This window comes from Cygnus olor, chromosome 10, assembly GCF_009769625.2.
Source record: "Cygnus olor isolate bCygOlo1 chromosome 10, bCygOlo1.pri.v2, whole genome shotgun sequence".
NCBI classification, from domain to species: domain Eukaryota; kingdom Metazoa; phylum Chordata; class Aves; order Anseriformes; family Anatidae; genus Cygnus; species Cygnus olor.
The window spans coordinates 9151831-9165770 of NC_049178.1; the positions used below are offsets into that span (position 1 = coordinate 9151831).

At 42.2% G+C, this 13940-nt stretch overlaps 1 protein-coding gene across 5 annotated transcripts in view; it reads right to left on the reverse strand.

Annotated features, from left to right (window-relative positions):
- The window catches only part of DCAF1 (DDB1 and CUL4 associated factor 1), a 57712-nt gene that overhangs the window by 15723 nt on the left and 28049 nt on the right, over positions 1–13940 (reverse strand). For all 5 annotated transcript variants that reach the window (XR_005822908.1, XM_040568441.1, XM_040568440.1 and 2 more), the window contains exons 13-22: positions 12687–12811; positions 10420–11680; positions 9407–9605; positions 8640–8722; positions 7648–7732; positions 5948–6181; positions 5345–5438; positions 4753–4857; positions 3902–3975; positions 2784–2888 (exon numbers count right to left, since the gene is read on the reverse strand). Coding sequence is in view for 4 of the 5 variants with exons in the window: in XM_040568441.1 (XP_040424375.1) it covers positions 2784–2888; positions 3902–3975; positions 4753–4857; positions 5345–5438; positions 5948–6181; positions 7648–7732; positions 8640–8722; positions 9407–9605; positions 10420–11680; positions 12687–12811 (2365 nt within the window). In the remaining variant the exon portion in view is untranslated. The remainder of the gene's footprint in view (positions 1–2783; positions 2889–3901; positions 3976–4752; positions 4858–5344; positions 5439–5947; positions 6182–7647; positions 7733–8639; positions 8723–9406; positions 9606–10419; positions 11681–12686; positions 12812–13940) is intronic.

Genomic DNA, 13940 nt, shown 5'->3' on the forward strand with positions numbered 1-13940 from the left:
CTTAAATTACGTCTGGGGCCACCTCTTTTTGTAGGAAGCCTCCCCTGTCACATTTGATGGAAGATAGATAGATCTTTGATCTACCTGATCGATAGATCTTTGCTTGGTACCTTGTGTTACAGCCTGGAACCAGCAGCATTCAGACTGTGTCCTCTGCCACAAATACACATCTCCACTTCAGTCAACACCTACCAGTGATATCACAACCCGGTGTCTCAATAGCTGCTAGTTAATCATTGTACAATTCAACATCAATTTCTACTACAAGGATTTTTATAAAGAAAATGTGCATATGCTCACTGAAACTGAACATAAGAGAAAACAGTGGAAGCAGAGACAAAAATGGAAACTAACGCCTATCTGAGGCGAGCACTGGATGGCTGAAAAGTAGAAACACTTTGGAAAGAACAGTTATTCCCCCCCCAACACCCTTCACTGTTTCACAAGGAATCCTACTCTTCACCCAACCTAAAAGTTCCTGAACTGAATCCAACCAGTCTAGGGACAGAAACAGTGACTGACGATTCCAAGATTTCAATTGCATCCTTGCAGAGGACAGGAGGGAAAACCACGTATATAAAACCAAACTACTGTTTTATCTTAAGAATTATAGTGAAATTGTAACAGGAACAGCTACCTGCAAAGAAAATTACTTTCCATGGATCTACTGTCCAGTGTTCTGAACTATAAAGTGAAAGTTTTAACATAGCAAAAAGACAAAAAGGGTTATCAGAAATCCATCTTTCCACGCATTGTGAAAAATACCAAAATATTACCTTCTGGCATTCGTTGGAGAAAAGGCAAAGTCAGCTTTCTCATGGGAAATACAAATATATAGAATCACAGAATCATTCAGGTTGGAAAAGACCTCTAAGATCATCTGGTCCAACCTTTCACCTAGCACTGCCAAGCCCATCATTAAACCATGTCACTAAACTCCGCATCTACACATTTCTTGAAGACCTCCATGGATGATGACTCAACCACTTCCCTGAGCAGCCTGTTCCAATACTTCACAACCCTTTCAGTGAGGAATTTTTTTGTCCTTTAAGGCAATTGTAGGGCACAATAAGGTCTCCCCTGAGCCGCCTTTGCTCCAAGCGAAACAACCCTAGTTCCCCCAGCTGCTCCTCACAGGACTCGTTCTCCAGATCTCTCACCAGCTTCACTGTCCATCTCTGGACGCGCTCCAGCACCTCGATGTCCTTCTTGTAGTGAGGGGCCCAAAACTGAACACAGTATTCAAGATGCAGCCTCACCAGAGCCGAGTACAGAGGGACAATCACCTCCCTGGTCCTGCTGGCCATGCTATTTCTGATACAAGCCGGGATGCTGTTGGCCTTCTTGGCCACCTGAGCATACTGCTGGCTCATATTCAGCAGGCTATCGACCAATACCCCCAGGGCCTTTTCCTCCGGGCAGCTTTTCAGCCACTCTGTTCCCAGCCTGTAGTGCTACTTGGGGTTGTTGTGCCCCAGGTGCAGGACCCGGCACTTGGCCTTGCTGAACTTCATACAGTTGACCTCAGCCCATCGGTCCAGCCTATCCAGACCCCTCTGCAGAGCCCTCCTACCCTCGAGCAGATCAATACACGCACCTAACTTGGTGTCGTCTGTGAACTTATCGAGGGAGCACTCAATCCCCTCGTCCAGATCATTGATGAAGATGTTGAAGAGAACCGGCCCCGGTACTGAGCCCTGGGGGTGCCCACTAGTGACTGGCCTCCAACTGCGTTTAGCTCCATTCACCACAACTCTTTGGATCTGGCCACCCAGCCAGTTTTTATCCCAACAAAGCGCAAACCCATCCAAACCTTGAGCAGCCAGCTTCTCCAGGAGAACGCTGTGTGAAATGATGTCAACAGCCTTACCGAAGTCTAGGTAGACCACATCTACAGCCTTCCTTTCCCCCATCCACTGAGTTCCACTGCCTCCCTCAGCTGCCCCAAATGCAGGAAACCCCTTGCATGCCACAATTCCCCACTCCGCTGCAGAACGTCTGCCCCAGAGTCAACTGCCTTGGCAATTTACTAGAATGCAGACACCAAAGAGCAGAGAATAATGGATTATAAATCTTTGAGAAATTGAAGCATAAAGCCTTTGCCTGTTCAAAAAACACCTGATCCCCAAAAAGCTACAAATTTGTCCTTAATTCTCATTGTATTGTAATAAGTATTCTGTGCTGTTCTGTATTCCACCAACTGCACCCTGAGGAGCACTTAGTGCAGTTCTTAGCTCTTTTGTCAGGTTGTCAGAGTTCATATGGCTGATCTGAGAAGGAAAACCATCACATCCCAATGGAAACCTACTGCTTTCTTCAGAATTTCTAAGACATTCTGCTGTGTAGAAAAACTGTGCAGTTTCATTGCACTGGTCACATGCTGTGTCTCACCTGGAAACTGGTGAGATGTTAGGCCCAACTACAAGACTTGGGCATACTTAAACTGAAAAAAGGAAAACCTCAAACATTATTGTCAGTACTGCATGTCAGAATATTTTAAAAACAAAAAGAACAAACAGCAAAGTTTCTGATCAAGATTAAAACACTTCTGGAAATTAATACACTATAAGTTACCAAATCAGTTTGCAGTGCACAACGTTACTGTACACACAGGTCCAATACTGACAGTCTTAGTTTAAACTGAAAGTAAAGTGATCTGTCTCATCAATAGATGAGACCAAATGAGGCATTTGTAGCTTATGGGTCATAACTGAACACCTGTGGCCTCACATATTTGCATAACAGCTATTCTTAAGCAAGCAGGTTAATGCCATGCTTCTCACCTGATCTTCTTCTTCATCCTCTTCATCTTCTGCCAAACGCTGCCTGCCCACTTCATACAGTCTGCAAACTGTATCCATGTTCATGGTATCCATGCTCCCTTGATTCTGAAGGGGAAACGCCCACACAGTTAGTCCCAGGCATTCAGTTTTGCATGCATATTCAATGCTATATCTGATTTCAACTACAGAAACATGACTAAAATCCTTCCCTCCCATTTACTAGCAGCTATACAATTAGCACTAAAAGACAGTCTTTTCATTTTCAAGGACTAGCTAAGGAGTGTCGTAAATATCTACTTTCTGCTTCTGTCATCCATGAGTTGTGCTCTTACACATAGACTTAATAAAACCCTTATTGGATCCTGAACACACTGTGGGTTAGTCCTCCCCTAACTGCACAACACTTCTTTTCATATGTGCCTCCCTACCATATCACTGAACCGTATGCCTTGAAAGAAGACTAAAAACTGCCAAACAAAAAGTCACAGAAGACAGCAGTCTGATGACCCCGTTGGCCACATATATATAGCCAGTTCAGGAAACTGAGTACTGACAACATATTAAAGAGCAAAGGACTGGATCCATTACTTGAATGTGACTTCTCCTCCCCCCTCAACAAACAAAAAGTTTCACTTAGTAATTTCTGCTTCAAGTTCTTAGACTTCTGGGATTTTGCTAGGAAAATAAGTGAGAAAGGAATAGAAAGAGATCCACAGAAAAGCTCCATGGGAAGTCCAAGGTAGACAGCATTTTCCAGGTATTTGATGTAGTGCAAATTTTAATAGGAAATTATTCATATAAATAGCAAAAAACGCATTTCTGTGTTTCTGAGTAGCAAAGCCACTGCACAGTGATTTTAAAGTGGGAAGCGTTTGAAGAAGAGAAGTGTACGTGTTTGGAAGTTCAAGGAATCAGAGGCACAAAAAGATAGCTTTTAAGCGTAAACTGTGGACGGACAAATGAATTGAACAGCACCTTTAACACCATCAAAACAGCACCACCACTTAGTATGCAAATTTAACAGTAGGAATTCCAGAATCATCAGTTCCAAAGGTTTTAAAAAGGTTTTAAAAAGAAGGAAAAAAGCATAGCACACAGATCACAGTTAGCTCCTTTACCTCAATGACAGCCAGATAGCAGTCTTTGCTGTCTGTGCACAAATCAAAGATATTCCGCTTTACATCTATGGTAGCTGGAAAACATCATAAAATGAACTCAGTGGTTAATTGCATATTACTTAATGCTTGCTAGAAGACAAGATCTAATCATATATATCTAAAAGCAGATAACTATCTGAGTGAAATGGACTTTTGTAACAACTCAACCTGTAATAAAGAACAGAAGTGTTGGAGACAAAAAAAAAAAAAGGTAATTTCTTAATCTGGTCTCCACAGTGCCTCCTCCATTGGTAATAGATGTACTGACTTCCCTACACACAGTAAATAACAGATAATCTTCCAAGACAGGTGGCAACCAGAGGACTGAGTTACGAGCTGTACCTCCTTTCAACAGCAAAAGCCACATTTATGTCTATAGCAGTCATTAGCATAGCTGCAGAAGCTCTGCAAGCTCAAGGCCAAACTGACATTTTGGACTACCAGCATGGGGAAACACTGGAAGGAAAAGAAAAATAAGATGAAAATAAAAAAAAGGTCCTTCCTGAAATTACAAGCAATGACGTCTTGACCAAATGACCTACTACCTCAGATTACGTCCTGCTTGGAAAAAAGAAAGGAAGATAAAGCCAGAACTGCTGAATGGTAGCAAGTAACAAAGTTCACACAGTGAACAGATGATACTTGAACCTATTTCAGCATTAAACCCGACATTCATGTTTTGATCAGAACATATCATAGCAAAAATTGTTTTGTCACATATGCAGAGAGGAGGAAGAAGTAAGTGTTACTAAGAACTTTCAATAAAGCTTCAAACCTCCAGACCAGGCTATTTGCTCCTCTTTTACTCTTACCTATAGGTTTATAATCGGTCGCATTGAATGTCCTGAAAGAAGAGCCAAAGGGACTTCTCATTCTCTCCTCCAAAAGGTCATCTTCATCATCTGCCTGCAACATAGCTGATACAAGGAAAGATTATTCTACCAACCCACCTTCCACTTGTCATTACCTTTAGTGAACTTAAGATCAAATCAAACTCTTGACATGAATTTTCTTCATATTTAATAGCTTGGCAAGACCTATTTAATATCTACTCTTCTAGAGCTGCCTTTATTACTAGTGGTGATCACTGAAGCTTAAACATTGAGGATAAAATTACTTTCTCAAGCATCATCAGGTCTACTGTTAAACACATTTTCTTTCTCAAAAGGTTGATTTTTAATCTCACAAATGAGTTTTGATATCGCTGATGTTAGAGAAAATTGTCTTTGTCAGCAATACATATAGCATAAACTTCTGGAGGGGAGGGGGTGGAAATCCAGTTCACATATGCCAGAAAGGCCTGCAGCTAGACAGATTTTGAAGCTTCCAATTTCACTGAACAAATACCTACTTATCACCACCCAGACATGTCCAAGAAGAGCAATTAAGACTGAGAAATCTTACCTCCATACATAACTGTACCAGTGTAGTTGAAGACCACACGACACTGATCCAGAGCAGGTACCGTGTGTAACAAGTGGAAAGTTCGGAGGTCCCACTGAAGAAATCCAGGGTAAGGAGCAACAGACTATTGAAAGTTTGTTTCAACACAGTGCTGAACAACTGATTAATTGCTTTCAAGAAACATCATTCCCACCCTCTTGCAAATATGACAGTGTCAGATTCTACCACCATGATCTCTTCAACATATTCAAACCCAAAGAGCTGTTACTCAAAATGTAATTCCCACTTATCAGATGTTACTGCAGTAGCTTCATGGTAGATCTTGGTAAGGGAGCGGAAGAGAGCAGAGATACCACCATGTGCATTAGGAAAAAAAAAATCTCTCAAGTATTTCCACTAGGCCAAAATCAGAGGCAGAGGCAGTCTAGATTTAAATTAGCTAGTTGTCTGACAGTTCCCACTTACTCCATTCAAAGACAAAAGCTATTGTTACTGTTCATAATTTGTAACACAGCAGACCATTTATACAACTTCAAACAGCTACTTGGTTTTCAATGCAAATTCTTGACCTCTCAGCACGTTACCACTGTGGCCAAAGGATACAATTTCTGTGTTGACTATGACCTCTAGCCCATTGGGATGGAAAACTCCACTGATGGTCATGTTGAATTTATCAAACTTGTGGATGGCTTGTGCTGATCTGACATCCCAGAGGACACCATCATTTAGGACAAGGTCATCTGTGGGGTTAAACGTGGCACAGTTCTTCTTGTAGTTGTTGGCAAGATCTGGGTTAAACAGAGTCAATAGCTTGTTGCCAGTCTGAATATCATAGATCTTTTAGATTAAAAAGAAAAAGAAAGATTAGTCACAATTTGTAATGTACCTGTGCCTAAGAACATCCCATATTATAGATTGTTTCCAGAATCCCCCCAGCCCCATTTTGCTTTATCATTTCAAGCAAGAGCATTATGAAGGTAACACTTCCTCTGCTACTCTAATAGTTCTTCACAGCTGGTACCAAGTCTCACAACATGATTTGGCCAGTACTTAACTTACTGCAGGCTTGCCAATATATTTAACACGACCAGGATTAGTTCCAAAGAAATTAACCCCATTACAAAAAGTGGGGCAGAAAGCTGCAGACAAAAGGTACCGCTTAGCCAGAGCCTGTTTCAGAAATTCAACTGCTTTCAGAGCGGATGGTATTATAAAAATATCAAAACCCCAAAGCACAAGGGACTGGGGGGGGGGGGGGGGGGGGGGGGAAGGGGTCATAGCCATATCTACAGAAAAGGAGTTAAAATTTCTGGTATTTACACTGAAGGACAACTTTCTATGCTTTGCCCCAGTAAACTGTAAAAAGCTTTAAAGAAGACTTGGAAAATAAAAAAGGCTTTACCAAGTACAAAGGGTTTATGACCATCTCAGATACATTTGATCTGTAACACCCTGAAGAGCCCAGCCCTCTTTCAAACTCAGAGAAGAAAAAAATTCTTCAATATTGGAAAGCAATCTGCTTATCAGACAAACACAATGCACAAACGGATCTGACTTCCAGATAAAATTAAAAAAACTGGGAAGGAACGCATGGTTTGCTTAAATGCAAAATACATCCAAAAATCAAGAGCAATAAATAACTTATTCAAATTATTTATGATTTTATGTTTCATGACAGTATTTTTATGCAAATACTTTTTCAAAAGACAGTGCCTCTAATGAATGCAAATTAGCACTGAGGAGCAGAATCACTCTGAAGCCTGTGTCTGTCAAATTTGCAGGTATTCATACAAAATACTGCAGTATTCTATGAAATTAGATTGGTAAAATTAAACTTGCGACACCCATAAGTAAGCTGTAGATTACTGGGGGAAAGAGAAGAATAAGGACACTTAGTAAACCATTTTCCACGGCTGTTGATTGAGCTACTGCTAGATTTTTATTTATTTATTTTTATTACTATTAATGAAAAATCAGGCAAAGGAGTCAACTTTAGGGTGAAAAAAAAAGAGTCTGGCATAACTTCTCTTAAATGAAGAGAAAGCAGATTTCTGTTGCCCAGTATAACCAGATAATCAACGCACTGCACATTTTTTGTGCTACAGATGATTTGGAATGGTCAAGTTTATACCCTTAAACACACGGAGAAGTGTTATTTGATACTTCCAAAGCTTTTTCTCTAAAGCCTCTTTGCTCACCCGTTACACTCTGTGCATCATAGCACCCCGATCCGTTAGTAAATATTCTGTGAATAATTATATTCTTGTCACAGTTTCACAGCCATGACTTTTAATGGAACTTACATGGGCGATGTCTCCTTTTGTGCCAATGACCCTATCCTGAGAGTGCTTGCTGAACTCCACGTAGTGGTCATCAGGGAAGGAATGCCTGTAGATAGAGTCAGTAAGGAAGTCAAGGAACTGCAGATTCAAGCCGCTTGTGTGAACTAAACAGCACCTTCAGCAGAGGTTCCAACAATGCCGAAAACCGAAGTCTAGAAAAGACTTCCCTTCACCATTGACCATGGCGTGCCACCATGCTCCACTGGCATTTGTAGGGAAGTATCTATCTCAGACACACAGCCTTTACAATAGACCAGTTAAAAACCACAAGAAGCAAGTTATTAGACTTGTAACCAAATTACTACCGCAACAGGGTGTGCCATAAACATAACGCTACTTGTAGGAGTGACCTATAAATGGCTACATGGACATTCGAACACATGTACGTGGAATGGCATGTTAAACTTTATCATGGAGAACACTCTCTAGCTGACCTACACAGGTCACAGCAAAACTGTTGCTTATAACCAAGATAAATGACAAACAAAGCTTTTTTAAAAGGGAAGAACCTCCTGCCCACTTTTGATGAAAAAAACATTTGTAAATGCTGAACTCAATTTGACATAGCTTCCTTTGGGATATCCAGGTCTAAAAATTTCAGCATGCAAATCAACGTATTATAAAATTCTGTAACTATCTACAAAAAGATTGTCAAGGTAGTTTACTAACATGAGAATAAAACTACAAACATATTTCTCTTCAGGAACAACAGTGATTTTACTCATCTATCTTGCATCAAATAGCACTTTTGGTAGGTAAAATTTTGCTACGGTGTCTGTACTCAATAAAACAGGGAAGATACTAAACAAGAAAAGGAGCATATTTTATTTTTTCATCACAGGCATTGTGGGAGCTGTGCTGTCCTTTCTTTCAGAGTTTGTTCTTAGGAATTCTGCATATGTTGAATGTTTCTTCTAACTGCAATATACCCCCACAGATCAGAGTACACCTACTTCATATCAAAGACAGACTTCATTCCCCACAACGCAGACAGAGGTTGGCTCCATGTAGCAGATGTCAGCAATAAAGATCCATCCTGTATTTCCAGATGGGAGTGGAGGAGGAGGAAGGAAAAAATGCCGGGGAAGACAGAGGTTATTTTACCCATACACTTAAATTTAGGCTTACAAAATTAATTTAGGAACTACTGCAGGTCTTCTGCTTGATAAACTACTTCTATGAGGATGTCTCAGTATTTGATGTTATGCCAAGGGCTCTTTATGCTACACAGATGAATAAAAACGTAACAATGGAACAATCTATGATGTTAATAGCAGATAAAAGCAGGATAACCCCTGCCTGAACTTTGATGCACTGTGAGTAGAGTTTATTCTGCTTGTAAATGGGTTACTTTCTCGTTTCTTCCTAGAATCATCTCCCACAAGACTTTTCTCCAACAAAGAATTGTTATATAAACTCTAGTATTATATCTCACAGCTCTCTTAAATGTAGCCACTTTAAGCATTTTACCACTTACAGACACACACATTCATTATTTATGAAAACACACAGCCCCTGCATCTTCTCTATCATTTTGGGAAGAAAAAACTACACAGAACTCAGAAAGGCAGTACGTAACTGCTACAAGTACTTTCACGACAGGCATTAGAGGCCAGCCAGTAGGTGCACTTTAGATCTACATAGCCAGACAGACCCAAAATATACCAGGCTTTAGTCTACAAGAACTTCTAAAACTCAGCACAGGTCTTTGATTACTTACCCTGGATGGCTCAAGGTGCGTGATAGCAGAGTTATGGCAGTTGTAACTAGCCTCTTCCTGTCCACTAAATACATTGTAGAGTTTCAACTGCCCTGTGCAAGTACCCAACATTAAGAATCGTTCCCGTGCAGAAAACGCGCAACAGGTAAAGCCACTCTCATCCTCATTTGCTTCCCGGAACACAGAAATTGGACGGAACCTAGAGAAGGTAGAAAAAAAAGGGTCACCCAAAAGAGAGCAGGAAAGCAAAACTGAACTACTGTGTGACAACATTAAAACCAGTCCTTAAAGATCACATAGGTAAAAAGTTGTAGCTTTCATCTCAGACAAGCCAAGTATCAATTATAAGGCTACTGCTCAAGTGATTATGTGACAGCCGTGTCTACAACATTTCAGGGTTTGTCTTGCATGATTAGGTACTTCTATTACAGCACATCATTAAGTTGAAGCACTTGGAGTCCATCTTCAAAGCTGGATTGATGGAAAACCTGAAAACGCTGTCATCTGGAAAATTATTTTTTGTAAACTTAGTATCATCTTCCAATTTAACCTCAGCAAAGAAAGGCCACATAAAAAGGCTAGCAACTTGCTGTGCTGAAAATTAAGCTGCACGATGAAAAATATGTATTCCGCTGTCCTCCATCTGTCGGTAGGCCTGGATCTGTCAGCAAACCAACCTCAAGGCTATGCTACGCTCTCTTTTAAAGCTGGCATTACATACTTACCTTCCAGAGGAGAACAGAAGTATGAGCTTCATTAGCCAATGCTGCCAATGAATTAACGTGACACTGAAAATAGAGCGTACTTTATGTGCTAAGGGTCAGTACTAAGAACACGAGAAACAGAACAACTTCTGGAATTGCTTTTCAAAGCTCCCCAATTGCCACTGTTGAATTAAAACACTTGTCTGTCCAAGGAGACTCCACTGTGGGACACCGTAGCCTGAATCCAGTCAAGGCTTTTTGGCACAGGGCACACCCTGAGAGGGAGCAAGAAACGTTTTTCTTCCTTACCTGCTAAATATAAGGTGTCTATCAAAGCAGCCACCATCCACCCCTCCGTACTTCGGAAAGGCTGCCCTGCGGGTCAGCCGTGAGGTAAAGTTAGTTGGCGCTTGGCGCCTCTGTTTTGGCTCAGGACACTGGTGGGGAGTAAAGAGAGAGAAAGGGGGACAGGTGGCAACAGGGTTCTTGCAGCGGGCATGCTGCTCCCTAAGGTACTCTGTGATTATACTGTCCAGCGTGGGTGGGGAAGGAAGGTGTCTGTCCAGCTGCTTTTTGATAGCTGGGCTCTGGCTGTAGGCGCCATGGTCCGATTTTTGTCGCAACACTCTGATTTTTCTGCCGTTGCAGGGAGATGGTCTCTCCCTGACAAAGCTAATCCTGCCAATCAGAGGAGAGTTGCTGGCATAAGAAGGGCCTGGAAGGGCAAGTGGACCTTGGGATGCAGACGGCCTTGCCTGAGCATGGACAGAGGTGGCAGGGGAACCTACAGAAGTGTGGCTACTCAACCGGGCTGAGATGCCATTAGCTATGCGAGGAGTGCGAGGCAGGGCCACAGGAGAGGCAGCAGCCGCAACAGGGGTGAAGGCAGATGAATGAGATGCTGCAGTCATGGGTAGGTCAGCCTCTTTAGTAAGTACAGATGCAGTTTCTCCTAGGCCCTTAGAGATGAGATGGTTCCGAATCAGGAGCAGCAGCTCCTTCTCAGGAAACGTGATCCTTGACTGAGCCACCACATCCGCTTTCTGCAACCGAGCCAGGGAGACATCTGTGCCAATCAGCAAGGGCTTCCCCGAGACACGCTCTATCAGCTCAGCAGCATATTTGCAGAACTTCACATGCTCGCTGCGCTTGTCCTGAAGCACCGGCTCTTTCATCAGCTGCTGAATTTGACAGCTGCTGAAGAGGGGGAGCTTGCTGATAATCTGCCGGACAGTACTGCTGCGTGAGAGCCCCACCAAGGCTTTGCAGGCTAACGCTCGGATCTGATCTGCGTCTGTGATCGGCATCTTTATAGACAGCAATGACAGCAGCACTTTGATGCCATTGTTGGACTGTACCACATTCCACATCTTAGCTAATGTGTGCTCACTGCTCTTGGGGGCCTGAGGAAGCTTTCGCCGAGGAGTTCCGGAGATGAATTTGCCAATACTGGAGATCCGGTTGTCTGGGCCACATACACAATTGATGATGATCTGAAGGGCTGATTTCTGAATCTCGGCATCGTGGATGAAAAATTCACCCTCGGCAACTCCAAGGATGATACTAATACCTAGTGAGGGAATGAAATAATTTCTTTAATACTCCAAGTGCATCTCACATAGTTTAATCAGACAAGTAACAGAGCCTTCCAGATAACTGGGAGAAATACGTAATTCCTCTTCGTTACGGGAATTTTTGAAGTTCATTTTTTCTAACTAGCCTAAGACACATTCCTCTGCCTCCCTGACAAAATATTTTTCTACATTGATGCTCCTCCACCTCATCAGTGAGTAGGCAGCCAATCTTTCAGAGATCAGGCATGACCCAGGATTGCAATCTTTAAGATACCTGGCACAGAGATGATGCAGGGGCATGCCTCTAACTTCTGATCACAGGAAACAACTCTCTTGTATAAATATCAAAGTGGAAATGGAGGGGATGAAACCTTCATAACCTTGTTATGAAGGGGGGGGGAGGGAGGAAATTGCATCACTGCTTCCTAAATGAGTCAAGGAAAAATGAAACTTGGTATCTTTTTTCCCCTCCAGACAGAGTTCCAAATGAAATTAAGGTTTCATGTCCACTTCAGAAGCTCAAACCCACTCTCAAAAAAAAAAAAAGCAGCTATTTTGTCCAAAAAAAATCTCATCTCATTCATTCATGTACTGAATCTGAAGGTAGCCAATTAGAGCATAACTCAAACAAATATATAGCAGTAATTGTTCTTCTCACATTATTCCCAAATGCAATATCCTCAGGAGTCCTATATTTCTAGGAAGCTGAGGGAACCTTATAGTCCCATTACAAAAGCAAATTTTCTTGCATCTGTATTTAATGAGCTCTTGAATACAAGCGTGAGTCAAAGACCGTGCCTTCAAATTTGTAATCCAACCACAGTGCTAATCATGACAATTCTAACCACAGTCTGCTCTCCCATTTATTTGCATCCCTAACGATAGCTCTGAATACATGAATTATTTTAACCCTTGTCTCACTGTAGATGAGCAACAGCTGAAGAAAACACATAGCAGAGGCCAACTGATAAGAGTAAGTCATCAGGACCATATTGAGCTTACCCACGGTGGAAACAGTAGATCCAGCCTCATCTAACACATCCACAGGTTCTGCCAGCTGCAGCTGGATTTTAGGAACCACCGTCAGGATGGCTAGTACATCCAAAGCATAGCGTACAGTGTCATTCCTGAAAGTCAGTAACAAAAGAACTTCTTAGAGGTATAACGAGAGTTGTTTCAACAGCATAAAACAGTATTCGTTCTACCCCAGTCCAACAAACAAAACTGGTCACATCTCATGTTTTTGATAATGCCTTCTGATGTTAGGGTGTTCCTCTCTTAAAGGGCTGGTCCTCACAGAAGGCAGTGCTCACATACTGTAACTATGCACACTGTCTCCTGCAGTTTGCCACCATGCATCCCACCCTGCCCACAGGCTCCTAAAAGCACTGTCATTTTGAATTTACAGGAATAAGATTCCTAACACTTATCCACAAAAGCATTCTAAATTAAGTTTCTCAATCTAACTTAACTCTGTATCTCAGTCAGAAAACATTCCTCTCTAAAACAGTTTGTTGCCAATCAAGTAGAAAGGAAGTTTTTTCTGAAACAAAGGGAAACTTTAGCAGTAAAACAGACAATCGTGACAGGGAAAAAGGCATCAACTTAGGCGCCAGATTAAGAGAGAGAGAGGTGTGTGGAAAATGAAGAGAACTGTTGAACATGAGGTGGAAGAGCAGAACAATGCAAGAAAAGGGGGGCAAGGTTTGTAAGGAGAGGCAGGAGTTAACCCAGACAGCAATTAGGAAACAGATGCAGAAAATAAGAAACAGGAGAAGAGAAACTACCCAGGAGAATGCAACCTGAGAGAGAGACGGAGGCGGGGAACGCACAAGCAAAACAGATTTCTAAGGCTTTCAAGTTAAGCTAGGCAAGGAGCTCCTGTATGCAGCAGAAATAAGGAGGAGGGAGCCCTGGTGACAAGAATAAGCTGATGACAACTAGCCATAGCAGACCGTGACTCACCAGCGAGAGTGTCTCTAGAGAGGACTACGCTTTCACTCCTGGGAGCAGATGCTGATCAGGATAAGCAGAGGCTGGAATTTTGCACCCATTCTCTCTCTATACTGGGGACAGGATCCTAATGGTATCCTTACTTATCAGAGCTTGGTGCAGTTCCCTTTCTTTTGTAAGGGTAAGGATGCTGCAAATTGTTGGGTTTGGATTGGGGCGGGGAAGGATGTGCCACAGAAACAGCACAACATCACGGTGCCCCCAGAGCACGTCTGTGGCTAGGACAGGAGAAACTGAGAAGTA